General features: G+C 36.8%; 1 protein-coding gene across 1 annotated transcript; it reads right to left on the reverse strand.

Moving 5' to 3' along the window:
• Positions 1 to 941: 941 nt before the first annotated feature.
• Positions 942 to 26294, reverse strand: LOC121407454 (zinc finger CCCH domain-containing protein 18-like). Its single transcript, XM_041598531.1, has 14 exons — positions 26183 to 26294; positions 15497 to 16941; positions 14182 to 14326; positions 13073 to 13191; positions 12196 to 12279; positions 9643 to 9788; positions 8943 to 9069; positions 8291 to 8706; positions 7464 to 7760; positions 6621 to 6828; positions 5145 to 6196; positions 4051 to 4171; positions 3180 to 3264; positions 942 to 2366 (listed from the first exon to the last, which is right to left on the reverse strand). The coding sequence occupies exons 2-14, from the start codon at positions 16934 to 16936 to the stop codon at positions 2038 to 2040; spliced, it is 4569 nt and encodes a 1522-aa protein (XP_041454465.1). The 5' UTR covers positions 16937 to 16941; positions 26183 to 26294; the 3' UTR covers positions 942 to 2037.
• Positions 26295 to 26516: the final 222 nt, after the last annotated feature.

Below are 26516 nucleotides of genomic sequence, written 5' to 3' on the forward strand. Positions count from 1 at the left end.
GAAATGGTTTTATACCTTAAAGAAATAAAATGAAACTACCTAAAAAAATAAACAGCAGCTATATCTGTTATGGATCCCAACCAAACTAAATATTCAAATGAAATCACAAAATACATCCAATAATATATTTTTATTTTTTGTACTTCATATCCATACCATAAGACATGCCTTACCCCTACCTTTTCATTCCAGCATTCTAAAAATCAAGCTCAAAAGTTGCAAAAGACCTCATGGGCCTTACCACTGAAAATTGGTTCTGGGTTCAACAATACATAGTGTCATTGGCTCAAACAAACAAGGGGGGAAATAGCTCTGGTTCAGCAGATATTTCCCCCTCTTATTAACATAACATGATTGCATTCAAAGTGATACCATGGATGCACAAGTTAATGACACAAAGCATGACAGCTTTTGAAAAACTGAAGCTACATGTAACAAGAAGATCAAATAATATGTACACATATTTCACATGTACACTGCAACTGTTGCTGAATATCTTGGAATTTCTCTTCTAATTATATGTAATAAAATTGATTAATTCTTGATTTAATACATCATTTAAGAACTTTGACTAAGAAATATTGCTTAAGAAATCTACCAATAAGTTTTCGTGATTGACAGAAAATACTGTATAAAATGTAAAACATCAAGAATACAATAAATTGTAACGAGCATTTCATGAAAAAAAAGGAAACCAAATGATTTAGCATATCTTCCTCAAATTATCTTATTTATACTGCTAAATGTTCTTTTCAGCAGCCTTCTCTTTCAAAAAGAAATAGCAAAAATACAGGAAATACCTACACATACATGTACTTGATTGTACATTTTATGCACAAACGACTGCATAATGTTTGGGGTTGTTCTGTCAATTGATAGACATTAGAGCTATTCGACAAACAATAATATATCATAGAAAAAAATGATTGTTGTTTCAAATCCAATTATTCACACACCTTTCTTTATTACACAGCAGAGTAAATAGGCATTTATTCAGAAATTTAATCTAAAATTAATTGTAGAATGGAGAACATACCTGGAAGTTCTTATACTGTGAAGATAAATAACATGTCAAGAATAAGATATCCAAAAGATCTCTGGCTTTTCAGAAGAGTTATTAAAATAACAGCAGCATGACTGCATGACAAGTCTTATCTAGATAACAATTTTTTTTTCTTAATAGACACACATGCAAATGACCCCTTCCATATGTTCTATACTGCACCCTCAATAATAATACATTGTAATTCCTAAATTCTGCAGAACTTGCAAAATGCAATTAAGGTAGTACAGCAAGACTTATCAGTATGCCAATACTGAGGAAATGTGTTAAAAAAAAGAAATCTTAGCCAGACATGTTATACAAATGCTCAAGAAGTGAACAAGATTGACCACATAATGTTTGGTATCAAAACACAATAAAATATATTCAAATTGACAGACTGCACAATGGTGAGTAAATAAACACTCTAGTAATGATACATTTGGGATGACTTGTCATTAATATGTAATGGAGGTAAATTCACAGAGTAATATGTGACTTATGCTTTAATTATATCAATGCATAGAGCATATTGATTGTGTAATATCGTAAATTGAAAAGCAGTAATGATGCTTGTCAGTGAAATTATTCTGACCAATGCAGTAATGTAGTAAATATATTGTTTGCAAATGGGATTTTGAGTGCAACTTACAGTCACATTTTGCAGTTTGTGAAAGAACCTGCAAGATGTACAAGGATGTATTTTCATTGGAGATTAGTACAAAAATATTGACCTCTCATGAGGGCTTTAGTAGAAACCATTGCCCCAAAGTCACTTGATTATTGCGGGGCAGTGGCTTTCACTATTCCAGGAATAAAATTGCAGTCAGTATGTGTTTTATATACCGATCATTTTTTAGCAGGTTAATGGTTACAGCTATTACCCTGCTCAAATCATGCCAATCGGTATATAATTAAGTATATTGATACATGTAGTAAATACAGAAGGATGAACAGGGAGAGAAGAGAAAAAGGAAAGAGATAGGAGATGAGCTTTACTTCATCTTGGATTTCTTCTTCCTGATGAGGTCTTCGACAGCCTGGAGCTGCTTCAGGATCTCTTCTCTCCTGGAAATGGATTCCTTCTTGGCAGCTGGTTTAGCGGCTGGTTTGGCGGCTGGTTTGGGAGCGGGTTTGGCTGCCGGTTTGAGAGCTGGTTTGATGGCAGGCTTGAGGGCGGGCTTCAGAGCCTTTGATGGTGGCTGAGACTTGGACGAAGGTGGAGAAGATGCTCGTTTGCGATCAGAGCTGGTCACCTTGGAGTGCTTGACATCAGTAGATGATGTAGCCTGCTGCTTGACAGTGGATGATCCTACCTTATGATCTGTAAGGAACAAGGGGTGTATAATTAAATTAATAAGGGAATGATAAAGACAGAGACAGACAAACAGAGAAGGAGAGAGCAAGAGATGAGCAGTGGAGAGCAAAGAGAGGAGAAATAGAAGAGAGACCTTCTTTGGAGGGGAGAGGCATAAAAATATCACTCTATCTTTTATTGAAGAGAGTGCATTTTCTCATGAATACTGTGAATAAAAAACACATAATAATAATAATAGTTCTTGTGTCTGACATTCATCGATTATTACCCCATTTTTGGCAGAGCTGTCAATAAGGTAGTTCTAGTATTTCAAGGAATAAATTCTGCCAGGTACCCATTTACCTCACTTTGGTTGAGTGGAGAGAAGTATATTAATGTATTGATGCAGGATGTAAGTGCCACAGTGAAATATGAACCCTGAACATTGTGATCTCTTGTCTGGATGACAACACCACTACAAAGTGATGGATCCAGGGAAGGGTGCTAGGGCATACACCTTCTCTATGTTTTCAGAAGTGCCCATTACACATACATAGTAATATACCTAAATCTAAGGAAATTGTGCTTCTCTATTTCCAAATTTGCTATATGCACCTATCTATTTCAAAATCCTGGATCTGCTAATGGATGCATGTTTCATCCATGATATTTTCACACATGGGTTCTGTAACACAAAGCTCAGCAATGATCGTAGAACATTTTTTCTACAATTGATTCCATTGGCTACAATGTACAATCTATCGTAGAAATCAACCGTACGATTAATCGCTGACCTTTGTGTTATGGGGCCCAGAACTAGTAGTCAGAATGAAGACTTACCTCTCTCAGGAGCTGTCTTGGATTTCTTTTCTGGTCTTGTACTAACAGACGGGTCTGCAGGTCGTTTCTTACTTTCATCCGAAGGCTGTATTAATGAGAAACGTTCACATATTTTATTGTTGCAACTTGTAATCAATCACTAATAAATCTCATTTCAAATAGTCCTAGTAATTTGCAGGATTACATGGTTTTATATATTTCTCATAAACATCACTATTTTTTAATAATTATTGCAGTCATTTGTGTACGGAAGCGTTTTTGTAGATTGTTTTAATTTTTGTTGTTTAAACAATATTAGGAGTTTCTTATCAAAGCACTGAAGAGTATATTTATGTAGTGACTGTGTTGTAGAATTTATTCTCATCATCATCATTATTACCATCACACACATGTGATGAAGAGTTAAATACTGTAACAGGGAATATAACTTGATAATATTCTTGTACATCAAAATAAATCAAGATATAATTCATTTGAAGATTATTTAAAGGTTTCCATTTTCATTTTATAACATCTCCTTTCCTTTTTATCAACACTTTCAACAAAATTGAACTCAATTACAAATAAAGTTAATGTCCTTCTTTACATTTTTTCTGAAAATAAAGTACTTTGCAAATAAAATTATTTTTATTTCATATAAAAGATCGAAACTTACTTGGAAAACCAAAAATATATCAATATTTGATCATTCATGGCACTAATGTTGTGAAAATTTAACCCAGTATTTACATCTGTCCAAATTTCTGAATATGGCATAAACAAGATTGATGCATCAAAATTTGTGGTTCAGTTCTACAGAAGTTTGACTGTTTGTGAAACATCCACCCCCCCCTTAATGAACATAGTAACAACATTGACACTATGACCATACCTTGCTTATGAGATTGAGTTTGATCTCTTTACGAGCAGCATGCTTCAAAATGCCTGACTGATTAGAGGTTGGTCTGCTGCTGCTGCTCGAGATGGTTACAGGAGGTCCACGTTCTCTCATTCTGTCAAAATAATGTCACAAGAATAAATGTAGGATACCCAATGCATATGCTGTTCAACAACAATCACTTTAATCACAATCTAAAACATACAATTTCAATGTGTCTTGTATTTTTTTTAATTTCCTTGACACAAGTCTCCCATATATTTCTATACTACTGAATGTTTCAATTTAAAAAGTCATGTTTGTACATTGCTTTTTCTTGTTGTTGGTATTTGTGATATAAAGTTCACAAACAAACTTAATACATAATGGTATAATTAGCTTTATAGTTCAGATGAGTGCACATAATCAATCATAAACATTTTAATGAGCAATATTTGATTCTTGAAGTAATTTTAGACTTTGTATTCTTTATGTGATCTAACTGCAACATATCTTCAATTTCACTTCGATTTCACTGAAGTGGATGATCGGGCAGAGGCACAAGATCATGACCCAGTTATTAGCTGCAGATGGCGAGATAGGTATAATTTTTCTGAACCTATCTTGCTGTTTGACCTGTTTTTATGATCAACACCATATTTGAGATACCAAAATATGTTCTGGAATATAGCTCTGTTCAAAATCAAATGAGACAATGTGTTCAAAAATGCTTAGGATGTGATATTAGCAGTGTTTTGTTAGCAATATATGGAAATAAGTAAATTCATTTATTTGTACACAGAATTCCTCAATCGCAAAAATTTTCATTTGGCCAATGTGATTACAATATGAACAGTGACCTCCACAGCCCCTTGTCCGATCTTCTTAAACTTGGGACCAAAACATGCACTGGAATTCAAAGAAAAAGCTTGTTGATTGGTGTTTGGTAATATAGAATGGTTGCATGCTGATCACAGATTTGTGCAGGGAGTCAAATAAACCCCAGTTGGTTTGGGTTATACAATAATGAAATATGGGAAAATACAAATATGTGACCCAAGTTCAAATTCAAATGATATTTCAGAATACTTGAAAACTACAATACTTACTTCTGTTCTGCTGGTCTTTCTCCAGTTTTGCCTTCTGTTCCTTTCGAAGGTTTTGTCTTTGCCTGTTGCACTGTAGTGCTGCTTGGTCTCTGAGCACCCTGTACCTTTGTGCTACTACTTGGTCGCTCTCCAGATGATGACTTCATTATTGACTTTCCAACAGGTACAGCCCGGGATTGCACCTTTCCTGCTGCTGCAGACCTATCAGGGGTAGCCTTACCAACAGGTACCTTTGTAACTTTCTTGGGTGCTGCTACACGCATAGTTTGAGGTGAAGATTTTGATGGAGGTTTGGTCATCCTGTCTTGCTTTAACTGAGGTTTGGACTTGATAGTGGAGGATACAGCCGATGGTGGTTTGGAGGACCCTTTAGTAGCTTTGGTTCCACGTTTTGGGACAGGAGGTGTTTCTGCAGAACTTGCGGAGGATACTGGGCTAGCCAGATTGGCATACATGTTTTCAGAGTCTGCACTAGATACGGATGACCTACTACTGATAGAACTGCTCCTGGAGCGGGATCGGGAGCCCGAGTAAGATCTTGAGCGACGTGGTGGCGGTCTTCCTGAAGCTGTACCACTTCCCGATCTTGCTAATGCTGGTCTGGACGCACCTGGCCTAGATGGTGCTTGCCTGATAGCCTCTTGTCTAGGTGGTACTGATCGAGGTGGTCCCGATCTTTCCATTCCAGGTCTGGGTGGTCCTGATCTTGGTTGCCCTGGCCTTGGCTGACCTGGCCTGGGTGGTCCCGGCCTTGGTTGTCCTGGCTTCACTTGTGCTGGTCTAACTTGACCAGGCCGAGGTTGTCCTGGCCTTGATGCTCCAGGTCTAGATCTGGTCAACGACCTGGATCTTGATCTTGAGCGGGAGCGAGAGGATGAAGAAGAGCCAGAATAAGACCTAGAGCGGGAGCGTGAGCGAGACCTGGACCTGCTGTAGCTGCTATAGCTTGATCGACTGCTAATGCTGCTTAGACTCTCTGATCTGGTTCTGGAGCGAGACCTACGATTCATTGGTACTGGCTTCGGGAAAGCAGATTTGCTCTTCATTAGTTGCTGTGAAATAAAACAATGGAGACAAAGGATATATGACTGTTAAAAACAACAGGAATTCACATTCTAACACAAAAAGGACAATGTTTTTGTGAAATGGTGAATCTCTAAATTGCCGAATACATTTTTAACTCTGAATAGTGTAGCACCTGGTAACAAATAACAGCATTTCCTCCCTTCCAAAAACACACGACAAGTTGTACTATGAGACTGTGGATTCCACAAACCCTTTCTTGTTATAATTATTTCATATTCACATTTACATAGTGGCAATTTCATCAAATTTACTGTTACAAAGCAGCTGGCCAGAAATATTACACAATACATCAATGATTATGCAGCATTAAAACAATGTTAAATCATCATGACTTCAAATGAAATATCTCATGATGAAGGCCCTCTTTAGAGCAGATCTGCCAGGGCATACCTGTTTATCTGATCCCTTGGCTGGGGCAGCCTTGGGTGGAGGGGCACCAGGTCCTACAGGTTTCCTGACTCCTGGCTGACCACCTGGAGGCCTACTGACAGGTTGTTTAGCTGCCACTGGACGTCCAGCCACTGCTTTGGAACCAGGCGGCCGTCCCTGAAGTGGGGCCTGACTTCTCTGCTGTTGAGACTGCGTTGGTTTGGATGATCTGAGGCAAAAAATAATAATTTCAAAATGGAAATCATAATCCAGTTGTAAAGAGGCATATTGCATTTTGATATTATCAGGCAAGGATATGTTTTCCATTGGGTTCATATCTAAATAATCAAATTCTAGTTTGCCCCACGCTAATAAGCCATATAAATGCACCATGAGTGGCACATTCAAAAAGCATGTCATGCATACCTTCACCCTAAGATCAATTTTACTCCTCTGCATTCTCAAACCAATGCTAGCCAAATTTCATGAATACTCCCCAAAATTGACAAATTTTTGGATATGCAATTTTCCTTTATTTGCTGAAATAAAATATCATGAACTTGGTAAAAAAGTTTAACATGCATAAAAAATGCATCCTTTGCACAACTTCATCATTATATCAATGTGTCTGCAAAATTTGACAAACATTTCTTCTCAAAATGAGAGACTAGTTTAGATCTGTAAGTGACTGTAACCATCCCCCCCAAAAAAAAAAAAAATATTGCAAACTTATGCCATTCCATCACCATCTGATACTTGGGTGTTTCAAATTTGAGGAAGATGTTCAATGGCAACAATTCCCAAAGACTGACCAATCACCCTGTAAATCCCCTGCCAACTTTATTCAGTTGGGTATAAACTCACGGTATTGGTTTAGCAGGGGCTTTGACAGGAGGCTTCACCCCAACTCTGGCTATCTGTTGTGGCGCCCCTGGCTTTGCTATGGGCTTTGGCGCCGTTATCCTTCCTTTGACCTTAGGAGGTGGTGACCTGCTCCTGCTGCGTGAGGAGAAGCTGGAGTATGACTGGGAGCCCGGAGATTTGGATCTGGACCTGGACCGGGAAGAACCACTATAAGAGCTCCTGGAGGAGCTTCGGCTGCGGGAAGAGTATGAACGTGACCTGGACCTTGAGTCAGATCTGGATCGGGATCTGGAGGAACTGGATAGAAAGAAACACAGTATGTAAATATATATATATATATACAAATTAGAAGAACTTAACTGCTGTGTCAGGAATAGTCAATAAGAGTTTAGGAACCACATTCATGATTGATATCAATTCTCTTTCACTTCAGTCCACACATGACAAGCTTTTGAACAAGTTTTTAAAATTTAGAATTGCTGCTATATCAAGCAGCCACTTCAAATCCTTGAGCAAGAGATAACTTGAGTGATCCACCCTATGGATGCTAAGTAGACCAATATCAATAAATCAAATCCCATGTGGTTTCTATATCTCTGAATGACAGTAAACTTCTTTGGTTCCTGGGTGTATAGAGACCAATATTCTTGTCTGTCGTAAGTGGTTTCTTCTGATAGGTTTCACTGTATCATGAATTATTGATTCCATTTAATAAAATCTAAAACATGTTGCAAAATGTGTACTATTGATGTCAAATATCACAATAAAAATAGTAAAGTTGTATGTTAAAATGTCTTGTGATCCATGACACAATGATAACAACTTACTAGGATCGGTCACTGTAAGATGCTGATGAGTTTGATCTTGATCTTGGGCGACGCCCACTTCCCATGGTAGATCTGCCTTTCCTTCCAGGTGACTTATTCCTTGCCCATGGATCCTGCCATGAATCTGCTGCCTTGTCTTTGCCAGCCTTTCCAGTGGTCAGACCGCCATCACCTGCCCTCATCCCCAGCTTGTCCCTTCTGGGCACGTTCCTCATGGCTCCTGGACGCTCGTCTCGGCGTTTGTCCCCAAAGCCACCCGGGCTTCTCCCACGACGGAAAGGGGGTTGCTGCTGCTGCTGCTGTTGGGGGCGTTGGCCTCTGAACTGCTGCTGCTGGCGGTTACGGTTGAAGCTATTCTGTTGCCAGTCATTGCGCTGTCTTCCTTGATTCATCATCCTCCTCCTTGGATCATTGAACTATTGCGGAGATACATAGGTAAGAGCAAAAGCAAAATATATAGGGATAACGTGAATTAACACAACCAGGGGTTTGAACTAAACTTCTTTAACTGTGTTTCTGGGGTAAAAAAGGGTAGATTGACAATGACAAATATTTGAATAGTGGAAAGGGCGATATTCTATTTTGGATTGGTGACTTATCAAAAAGTCAAGATATTCCCATGCCTAATAAATGTTCAATCTAGAATACTCACATCTTGTTGAACTCTATAGACCTGTCTAGGTGGGGAAGGTTGCTGCTCCCTGAAGTTGAAATTTCTCTCGTAATGTTCAGGGGGTACTGGATAGGGGTATTGCTCTTGTGGGTATACTTCACCTTGCCTGAAAGAAAGGAAGAAGTGGAACGAATGTGTTAAACATAATAAAAGAAGTGGAAACGATCATAAACTTCATTTAAAAATCCCACATGATAATATGTAACTATGTATAAATGAAAAGTATGAGTCAAATAAGAATCTTACAATATTCTATGCCCTGATACCAACTATTGTGGAAAAGAATATTCTAAGCCTTGACTTGAATGATTTGGTACAAATATTAGAAATTGTGTACATATAATGCATGCCAAATGTGTCCGATTGAAATTGTGTAATTGCTGAAAAATTGGCAAAATAAATAAGCATGGCCTTCCAGTCGGATATTGGGTCTTTTTCCAAGCAAAAATAACACACTTTCCTACCTATGCTTATCAATGTAAGCAATCTTCAATATTAAATTTTCAGTTTAGATTTAATAATTTCACAAGGTTAGGTTGAAGTCCATGAATTCGATCTCGATCTCCGATGATAGGGTGACAATTCACTTTAACTTAAAACGACTTTCTCAAAAAAAAAATTTAATTTGCTGCAACTGCATTGCTTTAGCTTTTGAACCATTTGTTATATATCAACTTACATGTATGGATCATCAATGTCCCCCTTTTCTGGGAAGAATTCATTTTCCTTGTCAAAATCATTTTCTTCATCAATCATGTCCCCTATGGTCTTCTGTTCTTCAGGTAAAATCCCCTTTTCTTTGAGCTCCATGGCCTTCTTCCGAAGCTGAGGAAAATTCATTGCAAACAAAAGAAAACAACATTATGATGAACAAGGATATGTTGATGTCCCCTAAAACATTTGCGAAATCATACCGATATTTAACCCTAAATAGACTGGGCTTTTTAGACGCCTAAGAAGACGGGGGGGGGGGGCTGATTCAGCCCCCCTTATGATCTCGGCCGTCGATCGCGCGATCGCGACGATAATTGGCACACACGTTACCCATGGCATAATCTACAAAATTATTACATCAAATTCTGCAAAAAATTTTATGTCTCATTAATTATGCTAATTTATGCGTAAAATCATTAGTTTGCTCTAATTAATAAAATAATGCCCCTGAAATGCTAATTTTTGTTTCACATACTCTAGATAGGCATTTGATCAAATCTATATTTAAAAAATTTCAACATCACATTTATTTTCTTATGTATTCTATTGTTTTCTAAATTTCTTATGTATTTCTTTGTTTTTCGACTTTTTGTTTTTCATTGTTTTTTCAATGGAAATTGTCGGGGACTTTATTTTGACCATGAAAAAGATAAAATTAATTGATTTTAAGCAGTAAAAGGAAAAATAAAAATACATTTATGAAGTTTGGCTAAAAACACTATTTGCATTGGATTTGTACACAAATTCACGTTTTTGAGTAATTTGGGGTCTGCATGCACTAACGAAATGTTGCGTAATTTCGGAACTGTGTACCCGGGGGTCACAATTTTGGTCTCAAAAGTTGCGCGAGACTTGAAAGTAAAAAGTCAGTGAGCAACGCAGTCAAAAAATTTTGCGTGGCGGATTTATCGCGAAAAATGTCGAGGGGGGCTGAATCAGCCCCCCCCCCCCAGTCTTGTTAGGGTTAAGGCCAAAATTCACAACAGTGGTTTTAATTGTACCATGGTACAAAACCATGGACCACATGTATGCAGATGTGTACATTATTCTGTTTTCTTCATTGCGTACCCTTTGAAACATCCTTGTTAACATAGCTGCCACTTATGGCAAAGGGCACTAAATTAATATTTGAATGAAGTGCAATAATACAAGAAATCTGTATAATTTGTGGCTTTGTACCATCCTACAATTGAAACCATCTTGGTGAATATAGGCCTGAAAGTTCTGATTAACTTTCATCTTTTATTTTCGGTATCTCTTTCATATACCAAACACAACCAATCTATTAAAAACAAAAACAAATAATCAGGCATGCATGTATATCACATATCATAGTACATGTATATCATAGGAAACCATTCTTTTCCTTTATGATAACATGATAAGATACTGGCAAATTTCTCAGAATGGTTGTAATGTCAAACTGCAGTTCAAACAACCATTAAAAGTTTGAATGTATGGGGAAAAATCTCAAAATGTTGTTGAAATTAACATTTCACATACATGAAATGCCTATCTACTGTCCCTATTTCCTTGAAAGTATTTATTATTACATGTAGCTGGAAACTAGAAAGGAAAAAACATTCTTTTCTTTCTTGACTCTGAAGGATTGATTAATGGAAATTTCAGTTGATGTTTGACTACTGAAAATAAATGTTTACATGTGGTCTGGGGAAAAAATAGCCATTACATGTCAAATACGTTGAAATAAGTTCAAAATCAATGATTCATTATGATTCATTATGACAAAATTTTAAAATCATCTTAAATGTAGTTGCTGTTTTGGTTACTTTCTCGTATTAGGGCATGATTTCAGATTTTGTTGAATTGCGCCCACACATGCTCAGTGGGGTACGTCTTTGTACCGGTCTCCAGATACTCTCTGGCATGTCTGGGGTGGGGTGGTTAATTTGTGCCCGTTTCTATTATTGATCTTGTATTGTACATATGTTTGTTATCATGTTTGATTTTTTTTTCTTTCTTTTTTTTTTTTTTTGTTACCATTGTATTTTTCTCATGCCTATTATTGCCATTGTTATAAGTTGTTATATTTCTTTCATGCCCCCAGGAGGGGCCGTTAAGAAATAAAATCATTGTCATTGTCACTTATTCTTGGATTATCCCTTGGCAAAAAAAAAGAAGCAATTTTATGACTATAATATTGAGAATGACAAATATTTGTTCATCTACCCAGAATGCCATCGTATCCTCTTTGCAGTCTGACAAAATGAAATTCCGGAAAATCTTCCCCAGTGCGGGAAGAGAATATTCGTCATTTTCTTCATAGTTTATCACCAAATCAAAATACTTCCATAAATTTTTTACAATTTGAATTTTGAACAATTTTTCATGGATGAAAATATGTGAAACGTGGATGTTTAACAGTTTTGAAGGCTGTCCCTCATTCCCTGCCAGTTAGCATAACCGTCATTGTTTAAATAATATTTTAAATAAATGCTATAACTCCGATATCATTATTATAATATAATAGAAAATGCCTTTTAGATTTCATTCTCACCTCTCTGGCATGTCTGAGGCCCCTCTCCCAAGCACTCTCTTGACGAGGTTCCTCTGGGGGTGGGGGCAGAAACTCTTCTTCTTCCTATAAAAACCAATAACAATTCATTAAAAATTCAAAATTCTGCAACAAGAAATAGTCAAGCCTGGCACACGCTACACAATCCATTGCAATCCAATTTTCAAAGAAAGTGTAATTGCATTTAGTTTGAACATTCCAACCTAAAAATCTTTTAAAAATCAAATATTTGAACAGTGGTATGAATACTGAAATTGAAATTCCAGTCCATTTTGGGCATCCCTGTACGAATAAAAGCAAATCATTTTTAAATCGCGATGACATCATCATCACATGCAACATGAACATGAGTCGGACTTAAATCTGACCACAAGTGTTGCAGCAAAGCAGAATCTTTAACAATTATGCTGAATTTCAAATAAATTAATTTGACTTCTTGGAACTTCCATATTTAATGTGATTGTGATTCGTTTTTTTAATGTAAAATGTGATTCGTTCACAATTGCATTGTAGTTGGATTGTGTAGTGTTTGACAGGATTTTTTCCTATTTAAATACTGCATCCAAATAATGTGCTGTTTGTGTTATTTTTTTTTCATGAACATTAATCTACATCTCTCAATTTGTTTCATGCAAACTTACAGTTCAACTGTACAGTAAAACTGTCGGTGCAAGAATTTTGCATTTAGCCCTGAAAATGCTGAAACAGGTCCAACTCTTGAGATTAAATGTGAGTGAGGTACATGTATACACTAAGGGTTACTGCGGACGGTCCGGACCTGGATCCTGACTTCCCTAATGCGCTGGAAACCCTGCTAATATAGCACATCATAATGGATTGGATATCAAAAGTTTCTTACCTCTGGGGGAGGGGGAGGTAGGTCTTCCTTGGGAGGGGGTGATGGTGGTTCAATGGGCTGACCCAGTAACACAGCCTGGGCGTTGTGAAGTTCTCTCCTGTCAATCAGTGAGTAGTTGCCTAGTCAGAGAAATCAGAAAACAAACTATTTCATCTTCAAGTAGTGGACATCATGGGCGTGCATACATCTGCTGATAGCAATAAGCATTAAAAAAATCATAGTTCCAAAATCATATGCTAGTAAATATTGTTAATATGCTGTATTTATCTCTTTCACATAGCACAACTAACTATAAAAAAAGGAAGATTTCCTCTACATTAATGATAATTTTGATGATATCTTTCTGTTAATGACATTATTTTGGTATTCTAATAATAGGAAGTTTTAATGAAACATTGAGGAAACGAGGACAGTAGATTTGAATAACTAGAAGCAAATCTGTGCCTAGTTTATCCTTATTTCAAAACTTGGCATGTGCAGAACATTTTTCATCTGAACCTTTCATCCTTTCTACCTTACACAATTTTTATTCACAAGCCTTTTTTATGAGGATCATATGAATATACTCACTAGGGACCTACATTGTAGGTGTGGGGACACAGCCGCCACAAAATGTGGTAAAACCATGTATAACCATGTCAGGACACATGTGGTCATAATTGTCAAGCAGGGTCATGGCATGTTCATATATCTCTTCTTTCGGTTGAAATTAGCATATGAAATAGATGTGGAGATGTGGATAATTTTCCATTTTGCAAACTTAAATTCAATTAATTTTCACTTGAAAAGTAAAGAACCAAACATTAAATAACATTTATATGATCCTTTCATTACCAGGTTTATAGTATATCTTCTAAAATCTTCTCAAAACTATTTTATTAAGTTCTTAGCTCCTTATGTGTCTATCCTCTACAGAGTGGATTTGGTGCTTTTAAAGTCACATAACTGTTATTATCATTATTCATATCACAGCAGATTTTATGAATGAAACAGGGTAAAACCTAAATCATTCTCAATATCGTTTATAGGCAATATATCATAGACCCACCTTTTCAATCATACATCACAATATTTTTTATTTTGTTGTATCAAGTAGCCCTAAAACTCACCCTTATCATTGATGCCCGGGTGTATGAATCGACAGCTATTACCCCAGAAGCACTGTCCTCTTGTAAAGAAACGACAAATGGGACGAACCTCTGGTTTCTTCTTCTCAACAGGGTCTTTGACTTCTCCCTCTTCCATGTCATCATCCTTCAAAAGAAACAATTAGAAAAGTAATAAGAATAGTCTAATGAGCAAGGATTACAGGCACATGTCAAGGCTGCAATGGCTTAACCTTAAGAAATACACAACTTTCTACATGTTAGTTCAGATCACATATTGAAAGTTAATGTTTGAATGCATATGATTCAGAACAGCATTACTTTTTTTTTCTTTGTTTTTTTATGACTGACTTATTTTTCCTACTTAAATGTATCTGTGCTTTTGGCCTCCTTTATGCCCCCCCCCAAAAAAAAATAGATAGATAAATAAATAAACAAATAAATAAATAACAAATGAATAAAAATATATAAATATATAAACAAATAAATAAATCAATTAATTAAGTAAATAAATAAATAAACCCTGTACCAGCTTCAACATGACCTTATAAAATAGGGCATTGTGGATAAAGCAGCACTTCATTTAACTTGTCTTATGTCTCCATATTGATTGCTTATACATGTATACATTTTCTTTTTCAAGTCAAGAAAAGAGCTCAAAAAAATGTACATGTAAATAAGTTCAAAATCAATGATCCTATTATTATTCTTGGATTATCCATTGGCATAAAATGTATTTAAATCGACAAACATGGCAGATCTTTGTTTGCTTCACCAGATATGGCTTGACAATGTACATGTAAGTCCAATGTTGATGTTAAGAGTGTAACCTTGATAGAAATAAATCTTTCAGACTTCAGAACCTAGAAAGAAATGTATATTCTTAATTTTCTTGGCAGTTTCCAACTAAATCAAATACATATACTTTCAAGGAAATATCGACAATGGTGCATTATATGGATGCAGAGATGTGAAATGCAGAATTTCAATATCTTGGGACTTGGGGAAAATAAATTTTACCACAAGGTAGAATGTATGTAATACATTAATTTCATTGTTTTCATGTCACTTTCGAGGTCTATAAATTGTAATTTGCCTATTTTATGATACATCACACCTGACTTTAAAGACTTCGAACTGTTTATCTGGGTTCTTTTTTTTTCAAATCTTATTAAATACCCACATACTAACTTTAAAGTAAAGTCCAGAAGATAAACACTTGTAATATACATTTATTACAGAATCTCATTGAAACATAACATTCAGAATTTTACAATGAGAATGAGAAATAACATTGAGAGCTACTTAATGTACTTACATCTAATTCCCCATCTTCTCCTTCTTCACCTTCATTACATTCACCATCATCGTCGTCATCTTTCACCTCTCCATCCCCTTCAGAATCTTCATTTTCTGTGTTCTTCTTTTGCTTATTATCCACCTTTTCCTCTTCAACAACAGAATCTTTCTTCTCCTCCTCCTCTTCATCTGCCGGCTCTCCTGAATGTAACTGGTGATCAGGTTGCGCATGATCATCAACATCCTCCTCAAAGTCGAGCTCATCGCCATGATCCTCTATGTGATGCACCTCGACCACTGCAGCGTCTGAACGGTCACCGTACTTCCTGTATATTTTTGTCGTCTCTGTTGGCACTGTCAAATCTAAATGATCATCATCATTGTCAAATGTGTCACCTTTTTGAATATCACTGTGCACTCCTTGCTCCTGATCACCTTGATCTTGCTGTAAGATATCATCATCCTTCTGAGTTCTTGTATCAACATCCTCAGTACTTTGGTCACCTTGATTATATTCAATACCATCATCTTCCACACAAGGAAGTTCTAATTTCTTATCATCTACTGGGAATAACTGCTCTGTATCTTGATACTTTTCTCCGACTTCATCTTCCTCAGGCTCTTGGGCAGATTGTTCAGTACCCGAAGTTGTACTAACTCCTGTCCTTTGATCATAAGGGAAATTGTCCTGTGCGAAGGAAGGCACAGTCGGTGATTTAACTGTTTCCTCAATCTCCTCACTAGAATCTACAACAACATCAGCACTAGAAGATGGTCGTTCATCCTCTCTTTCCCTTTCAAAAGTATCAGATTTATCGTCCCCTCCCCTTTCAAACATGTCAGATTCCTCATCTCTACTCTCAGAAAACTCTAGTGCCTCGCTTTCTTGAGTAGTTGACGGGTAATTTTCGTCCGCACTCTCTGCTGTACTTGTCATGGGACTAGCTGGTGTTGCGTGCACAAAACTGCTGTATTCCTCCTCTTCACCTTCTCGCTCTAGTCTTTCACTCTGTAACCTAACAGAAGTATCAGTCTCTGATGGAGTAGTGTCATCAAACTCTGCCGTCTCACTACCACTGTTTGCCATTTCTGGGCTCTCAGGCGGGGAGCCTACAGGGCTACGTGGACCCCCTCCTTCAACCCCCCAACTTCCCCTATCAGAAAATCCACTCATTTGGTGAAAGTCTTCATGGCAACTGTAAAACGTATCTCCTTCCCTGACAGATGCCTCTCCTACATCTTCTTGATATTCATTTCCTGATGTATAATCCATCTCTTCTTCTTCCTCCTCAGTCGTCCGACTAATTCTTCCAGTCTCCCCATCATTACATGGATGTGCAGCAGAGTTCCTTACTGTTGAAAATTCATCTCCTGCTATTTGAGCTTCCATGCCATCTTGCAAGATCCCATCATCTTCACTTTCTGAATCCATGCTTGCATTGAATTCATTGTCATCCATAATTCCTGCAAGGATTTAAAAACAAAAATTAATATTCAAAAGTAATATTTTTACCTTTTTTGTATTCTATGGTCATGGAGTCTATTTTGAAACTTATGATATGTATAATGCAGAATTACTTTAAAAAGTAGTATACAGGATTACAGCTCTTTCTGTAGTCAAAGAGAGTTAAAATCATTGTATTGAGCACAAAATAAATGCAAGCAAACATCTGATTTTTTAAATATTATAATTAGCCTGTCCATTTGCAGGACGATCGACAACAGGCTTCTTCCTCATTAAATTTCCAAAGCAATGGCAAAACAACAATAGAAGAATAGTCAAATTACTAGAGTAAACTTTGTCTTTTGTCTTTGATTGTCACTGTCATCATGTGGGAATCAACATCATGAACATGAATAGGGGACAATCAATGACAATGAATGGCAGGGTGACCAGATTTCATAAAGTGAAATACGGGACAATCGACAAAGGACGCTGCACGAGCAGATCGACCGAGCCAGGTCTTAATAAAAAAAAGATCAACAAAGAAGGCTACACGGTGTTAGACTTGTAAAAAAAAATATGTAGAATAGGAAGGGAGGATGAACGAAAGAATAAAAAAGAGAAAGAAAAGAGGAAACAAAAGAGATGAATTGAGAAGAAATAAAAAAAAATGAAGGGGAATATGCATGAAAAAGAAAACAAATAAAAGAAGGTTAGAGTACATGTAAAAGAAAGATGAGAAAAGAATAAGAGAGAAAACAGGGTTTCTTTAAATGAATAAGGAAAAGAAAAAAAGGAAGGGAAGGTGAACAAAATATCAACAAAGATCAACAAAGGCTACACGGTGTTGGACTTGTAAAAATATATGTAGAATAGGAAGGGAGGATGAACGAAAGAATAAAAAAAGAAAGAAGAGGAAACAAAAGAGATGGAGAAGAAAGAAATAAAAAAAATGAAGGGGAATATGCATGAAAAAGAAAACAAATAAAAGAAGGTTAGAGTGTATGTAAAGAAAGATGAGAAAATAAAAGAGAGAAAAAAAAGGTTTCTTTAAACGAATAAGGAAAAGAAAGAAAGGAAGGGAAGGTGAACAAAATAATATTTGAAAGAAAAAAATGAACAGAAAGCAAAAGAAGTAAAACAGGAGGAAGAAAGAAATAATGAATGAAAGAAAAAGGTTACTTTCATAAAATGAAAAAGAAACAAATAAAGAAGAAAAACAAGAAGGGAGGGAGAGAGTACATGTAAGAATAAGGGAAAATAATTAAAAGGAAAAAATAAAATAATGAAAGGAGAAAAGAATGAAAGAAAAATTGAGGATAGAAAGAATGGAAATAAAATTGAGAGGAAGGGAAAAGGAAGCAAAGAAAAGTTTGAGGAAAGAAAGGAAAATGAAGAGAGAAAGGATCAGGAAAAAAAGATGAATGGAACAAAAAGGGCAACCAAGAATGATAGGATGAAGAAAGAAGGATAGAAAAGAGGGAAAAAAAATCAAATTTCAAGCAGGCAAAAAAATCTAATAATCTAACAAAATCTTAATGATTTTTGGTGTTTTTTAATATACTTTTAGTTTTTATTTTAAAGAACTAAAATGTTTTATAAATGAATAAAATTTAAAAGTAAAACGTAGTCAAATTTGAAAATTAGATGAAACAATGCGGCATCACACACAGGCATCCCCCCCCCCTCCGTCTCTCACATCCCATTTACAAGTTCACACCAATCACAAAATACAACAAAACTCAAAACGAAAGCTGAAACAACTAGATCTAGTTATGTTCCTCCAATTACATCACCAAATCAGTAATCTGAGAATCCAAAATATAATTATACAAATTTCCTGCCGATTTTGTGATTATTTTTTGTGTAAAACCTGTTTATCATTACTGTGAGATTGTTTGCACCATCGAGAGTCTGCTCCGATCCTGTACATGCCAAGCTAAAGCCACACCAGTGGCGTACCTAGGATTTTCCACAGGGGGGCAAAACCGTCCGCCCAAAAATTTGACAAGCAAAAAAAAGATTATCAAATAAAGGATTTCGTACCAGATAAAAAATTGACAAGCAAAAAAAAAGGGGGTCCGGACAGCCCGACCACCAGACAGCCCGACCCTGGACAGCCCGACCCGCTGCCCTGGACAACTCGTCCCGGTCGAGTTGTCCAGGGTTGGCTCTGAATCGGACAACTCGACCACTTGAATTCTTCTTCAAAATTTCATTAAATAAAATGTCAAACTTTACTTCAAAAGCATTTTCCCGCATAATCCATGTTTCTTCAATACATTCTCGACAGAAATATTGACATTTCAGTGCATTTTGAGTTATTTTGAAAGAAAATATAGCGAGTTCCCTTGCAACGAGAATAATCCGATATCGCCGGCTAGCCGTGTTCACTCAACTTACAACTTGCTAATTTGAGTTGATTTTTCCGTCACTTTACATATTTTAATGGTGAGTGTGTGCTATTTTGTATTTTCATATTCCATTTTCACATTTCCTGTACTTATTTAAAGTTATCGCATTTCACAAAATTGATACTTAATGCAAACTTTTTGAGATAGTTCACCTGGAAAGGACACCGATGCGGTGCTTCGCCTCGCCGGCCAGCCAGCTGGGCCGGGCGATCGGCTGTGCTGTGAAGTGTGATTGTGACTGAGTGAGGCAGTCGGCTGAACTAGCTATCCCCGTGGGGTCACTCAGCCGCAGAGGGGGACACGTATGACCGTTACCACAAATGCAAGTGACCCTCTATTGCAGTCAATTTCAAGGACATTTTGTGAAATTTACCCCCCTATTTTCACGCAAAACAAGGACAAAATTGCGGTAAAATTGTACCTTGAAACACCCCTAATTATAAGATATAAGCAAATTTCATAAATTATTAAATTGAACTTTAATGCATGAGTGAAGTTCAACACACATTGCATTTTTGGGGGCAGCATTTTAACTTTATTATGTGGATCTCAGCAATGTGTTCATGGGAGTCGGGAGAATAGAGGGTGAGATGGAACTTGGAAAAGTAGGTTGATGGAATAAGGTTCAACAGAACATTTAGCCCCCCCCCCCAAAAAAAAAAAAAAACTCCCTCTCACCGCCCTCCCCTTCTGTTGAGAGACTGATTGCTCTTACATGTACGTATGAAGTCCAGAGCAGAATTTTCGGAATTTAATGATAAGTTCCGAAAATTGGGGCATCAACTTTTACCCATCAATCCTTCTGTCAAAAATTTATCAATAAATCAACTCAATCAATGTGCAATATGCTTGATCAAACATTCATTTTTTTCAATAAATTATTTAATAAATCATCATCGGCCTAATCAGTCAATTTCTTGGTAATCATTTGGCACCCCCTAGTTCAAACATCAATCCCCCCCCCCTTAGTTCAAACATCAATTTTGCACTCCTACATGGATAGAACATGGCAGCGGATAAGGTTTTAATATCAATGACACCCTTAAAAATGTTATGAGGGAATGTGGTGACCGGGGAGAAAATCTTTGAAGAATTTGAATAGTAAAAACTTAGTTGATTCTAGAGCAAATTGATGACATGAATGAAATAGTACATTAATACATATGGCCCACATATATAGCGATTATTTTTCTTTGTGGTCGAAAAAACTTGGTAGGGCTTGAGCGATTTTTTTTGGGAAGGGGGGCTTTAATCCCCCCCCCCAAAAAAAAAAACGCACCTGAAGAAGAGCAAAAGGGAGGGAAAGAAGAAGAGAAAAAGTGGAAAGACAGAGCGAATGAAACAGTGGAATGGGGGAGAAAGGAAAAAGAAGAGGAAAAGGAAAAAAAACAGAAAAAGCGAGAGAAGAGGGGAAGAGAGTGACGGTCCAACTTTAGGCCTTTTGAGATAACCTAATCGTGTTTTTGAGAATGAAATTATGATTTTCTTAAACTTTGGTCTGCAGGATTATCCCCACAACATATTTATCTTGGTGCCCCCTACAAAAGTTCAAGGCCCCCAGTGCACCCAAAGCTGAATAAACCCAGCTACTTCATGCACTGATGAGATCGAGTCAATGGATTGCATCATTTCCAAGAGGTTCTCAATAATATTCCTGAGATGATGAAAAGGATGTTGGTGGCGATGGTGATGATAATGATGAACATTGGTGATGACGGTGACGACAGGTGGTGATGATGATATTGGTGATCATGATGATGATGCTGATGATTATGATGGCGATTATACTGGTGATACGATGACAATAATGATGGATGTTGTGGCGATGGTGGCGATGTGATGAAGATTATGGTGATAATAATGATGGCGATGATGATAGTGGTGATGGCGATGATTATGATGATGATGGATGAGAATGATGTTGGTGTGATGATGATGGTGGTGATGGCAATAATTGTGATATTGATGGTGGCGATGATAGAGACGATGATGTTGGTGATGATGTTGAATGATAATATGATGGTGATGATGATAGCGATAGTGATTATGGTGATGATAAGTGGTGATAATGATGGCGATGAATATAGCGATAACGATTGTGGTGATGATGATGATAATTAAGATAATGGTGATGATGATGGCGATGATAATAGCATAGTGATTTGGTGGTGATGATGATGATGGTGGTGGTGATGGCAATGATTGTGACGATCGTGGTGGCGATGATAGAGATGATGTTGGTGGTGAACTGGTGATGATGTTCCATTCCTCCTCTACATCCCCTCATCTCCATCGCCTCCTCATCTCTGCTCCTCTCAGCTTCATCTCTCATCGTCATCCCCTCCATCCTTTCCCTCATAATTTCAATCCCTCCTCTCATCATCTATTCCTCTCATCTCCATCCTTCCTTTCATCTCCATGCCTCCTCTCATCATCTATCCCTCTCATCTCCATCCATCATCTCCATCCTTCTCATCTCCAACCCACTTTTCATTACCATCCTTTTCACTTCACCGTCTCCATCCCTCCAATTTCAACTTCATCTCTCCCAAAATGTCCACCTGATCACCACAGCACTTAACAGTGAAATGTTCAGCAGAAAAAAAATACATGGGAGTAATAGAACCCAATATTCACAATACTTTTTAGTAGACTCTTTATTTTCTATGTAACAATGTGATAAAGTTGATCACAACTAAAATTACTAAGTAACACATAATTTTCTGTTATATCTTACAAACAGTATAGCATAACAAAACATGGTCTTGTTATGCTGTTGAAAAAAAACATACATAAAGAAAATCAAATAGTGCACCATTCCTGGTATATTTGTTTACTATTTATATATTCACAAATTCATGTGTGCCCAGTCATACTTTTGCCTCTTAGTATAAAAAGCAATTGCCAGTCCAACTTCAGACAAATAATTCCTGCTATACTTCCTTAAAGCCTGCTATATTTGTATACTATTTGTGCATATTCACATATTCATGTGTGCCCATACTATATTTGTTGATTTGTAAATCTGATTGAGAACAATATCCTCTGCTTTGGGTGCAAATGTAACAATATAGACAATCTTAAAACTACAATAGTAACCATACAAATTAACATGTAATAATTAATTGCCCCTTTTGGTTTAAGAATATACATTTCAAAATTTATTGCATATATATTTGATTACCATGACAACTAACTTAACCCTAACTTACGTAGAGGGCTCTTTCAAGGTTAATTAAGTCCACCCCAGAAAAATGCTAACTTGAATACATAGAGAAAATCAAACTAGTATAGTGCTAAAAATTTCATCAAAATCGGATTTAAAATAAGAAAGTTATGACATTTTAAAATTTCGCTTATTTTTCGTAAAACAGTGATATGCACAAATAGGTAAGTCGATGATGCCCATCACTCACTATTTCTCCTTTTTTTATTGTTTGAATAATAAATATTTCATTTTTTTAAATAGATCTGATTTGACAATAAGGACTAACTTGACTGAACCATATTAGCATTAAACAATGATAATTCCACATGTTCAGGGAGGAATTAATCGTATCACTTGACAATGAGGAGAAAATTAGAATATTTCATACAATAAAATACAAAAGAAATAGTGAGTGGATAACGTCATAGTCTCCTCATTTGCATACCAGCCAGGATTAAGCGAAACTTTAAAATGTCAAGACTTTCTAATTTTACATCCGACTTTGATGAAATTTTCAGTGTTATGCTTGTTGGATTTCTCTCTTTTTATTCAAATCAACTTTTTGTTAGAGTGGACTTGTCCTTTCAGCACTTCCTTACAATTTTGTTTTATAAATAAAAACAAGCTAAGTACGGTTTGCAATCCATGTTGTCTCAACTAAGTCAAACAGCTGGAAAGATGAAATGAAGTATGAAATGAATTATTGACAAAATTATTGTAATTTCAAATATTTGAAGATCTGCAGTCTGCACCTCTTGATAATAAAAGAAATTAGACCATTTTCAATCTTCACCTTGTCTTGAACAATTTAGAAGCATATACAAGTTTAATATATCAAAGTTAAGTTAATTTGCTAAACACACTAGAACCATACCTGGTATCTTCTGGAAGATTTACATAACATAAAGGATCCACATAAATTTCGCATTACCATACCCAAAAATTAATTTGAAATGTTACAACTTCTACGAAACCTATAAGTAATTTTTTTGTTCAATTCAAACAATGTATAAAGAAAAAAAAGTAAATTCATTTATATTCAATTCAATTGTCCATTCTTTCTTTTAAAGAATTTGAAAATACAAAAAAAAATTAAATTTCACTTTGATATGCCTGCATGAAGTGCGCAAAAATTGATTTATTGTATCTATAAAGCTGTATTTACCTCATCGATCAGGGGACTGCCGCTCTGATGCCCAAGTCATTGGAACTCGGTAATATTTCTGCTCGTGAAAGAAATGGAAAGGCCATCACTTACAAGTTGAGTATGAAACCTCTTCTCCTCATCCCTGGTACAGCCCAAGTGCTTGTATCCTCCAGAAGACCCACTGTTACCAATGGAAGTTGCATTAAAAAAAGCTGCGACAGTAATCGATAACGAAAAGCAAGTTTTTAGATTTTGATAAAAAGGTAAGTTTTTCAATTTCGGCAGAATACATTTCATTTTTCAATAAACTATTCAATTTTGATAATTATAAATACCCAATCTATTGTCAGTTGTTTACCCCCCCCCCCACTGCCCTTCAAAACTTCGAAAACAATAAAAAAAATTGATAGTTATTTAAGAACAAAAATAAACAATGACACTTTCCTACAAAAATTGTAAACTTCATAACTAGTTACATGTACATATGCCGGCTACTGAGACATTTCCAAATCTATTTCCTTTCAGTTAGTGACATTGGAAGTGAAAGAAGCGTAAAATACCAAAATAGCACACTCTCGCCACTGGAAAATGAGCAAGAGACGGAAAATTAACTAAAATAAGTAAGTTAACCTTCCATAGCTAGCTAGTTGAGCTGACTGCCTCACTCAGTCACAATCACAGCACATCCGGTCGCCCAATCTGATGGAAATCCGTCCTCAATCTGATGGAAATAGGGGTCAGGAAAAAGGGGAGAACGATTACGGGAAGTAAAATCCGTCGCCGAGTCACCAGCCGCAGAGGGCGCGCGCATCATGCTCTGTATCTTTATATGGACAACTCTACATTTATTTTTAGAAAGAATTCTACTTTTCTTATTTTTCAAGAAAAATAAAGTTCTTTTGGACTATTGTATCAGTATGGCTCTTGGTCACTCTGACGCCTGTGTTGCAATTTCCTCTAGTGAGGAAAGGGTGTAAATGCCCTGTCCTTGAAATACGGTAAATAGGGGTAAATTTGCGAAATGGGCAAAAGTGTCCTTACAATCTTATAATTAGGGGTGTTTCAAGGTACCATTTTACCGCAATTTTGTCCTTGTTTTGCGTGAAAATAGGGGGGTAAATTTCACAAAATGTCCTTGAAATTGACTGCAATAGGGGGTCACTTGCATTTGTGGTAACGGTCATACGTGTCCCCCTCTGCGGCTGAGTGACCCCACGGGGATAGCTAGTTCAGCCGACTGCCTCACTCAGTCACAATCACACTTCACAGCACAGCCGATCGCCCGGCCCAGCTGGCTGGCCGGCGAGGCGAAGCACCGCATCGGTGTCCTTTCCAGGTGAACTATCTCAAAAAGTTTGCATTAAGTATCAGTTTTGTGAAATGCGATAACTTTAAATAAGTACAGGAAATGTGAAAATGGAATATGAAAATACAAAATAGCACACACTCACCATTAAAATATGTAGTGACGGAAAAATCAACTCAAATTAGCAAGTTGTAAGTTGAATGAACACGGCTAGCCGGCGATATCGGATTATTCTCGTTGCAAGGGAACTCGCTATATTTTCTTTCAAAATAGCTCAAAATGCACTGAAATGTCAATTTTTCTGTCGAGAATGTATTGAAGAAACATGGATTATGCGGGAAAATACTTTTGAAGTAAAGTTTGAAATTTTATTTAATGAAATTTTGAAGAAGAATTCAAGTGGTCGAGTTGTCCGATTCAGAGCCAACCCTGGACAACTCGACCGGGACGAGTTGTCCAGGGCAGCGGGTCGGGCTGTCCAGGGTCGGGCTGTCCGGTGGTCGGGCTGTCCCGGAACCAAAAAAAGGTCTTCAAGCTGGTCGGGGGGGGGGGGGGCAGGGATACGTCCTGTTGTCTCTGCTTCGTCATCTGTTGCCTTTGTTGGTTGATGAAAATTCTTCACGTTTAGATATATTAACTATATTGTGTTCAATATTCTGAAATACGGGACAAATAGGCGTCCTGGAACTCGGCGGAAGGGTTTGTCGGGACGCCGGGACAGAGGAGCAAAATACGGGGCGATCCCGAGAAATACCACTCATTCAATGAACAACTTAACAAGGTTATAAAATAAGAAATATAATATAAAATATAAGAATATGAGAAATACGGGACGTCTGGTCACCCTGATGAATGGACAACCATTCACTACCATACCGCTGTACAACATATTTGCTGTAACAAGTGATTTGCTCATGCGCCAGTCCATGGCATTATTCGGATACCGGCATCAAGGAATTGTGATATCACGTATTCATTATCCACGCATAAGAAATTGCACATGCTACATGTAGACATGGCACAGTTCCGTGCCCGTGCCGTGGGTGGTCGGTGGACCAAGTCTCCGCGAGTTGACTGCTCAGGCGTCAAAAAGCAAATCCAAAGTTACAAAAAAATAACGTTTGTACAATAATATATCAACCATTCATAGACCTCACGCACCAATTATTCAAATGTCAACACTTACTAAATAAAACTCGAAAAATGCGGCGGTAGCTGCTACAAGAACGAGATATTTTGCATTTTCCAATCTATTTAGGCCGAGACGCCGTCCATCTCATTTGCAATTCGTCCTCAATTTTTTGTCCAAAAAGATCGCCCTTGATCAACCTGACGATGACTCGATCCCTCGATGGGAAGTTCACCTAATAAGTTTATTGTAAAAATAGCAGAAAAAAACACAAATATTTGTGAAGGTTTGAGGAAAATCCATCAGATTAAAAAAAGTAATTAGAATTTTATTTCATTTTTTATTTGTGACGAGCATCTTTCATGTATTGTGAATTTAGAAATCATGAAAT

This window comes from Lytechinus variegatus, chromosome 2 (assembly GCF_018143015.1).
Source record: "Lytechinus variegatus isolate NC3 chromosome 2, Lvar_3.0, whole genome shotgun sequence".
NCBI classification, from domain to species: domain Eukaryota; kingdom Metazoa; phylum Echinodermata; class Echinoidea; order Temnopleuroida; family Toxopneustidae; genus Lytechinus; species Lytechinus variegatus.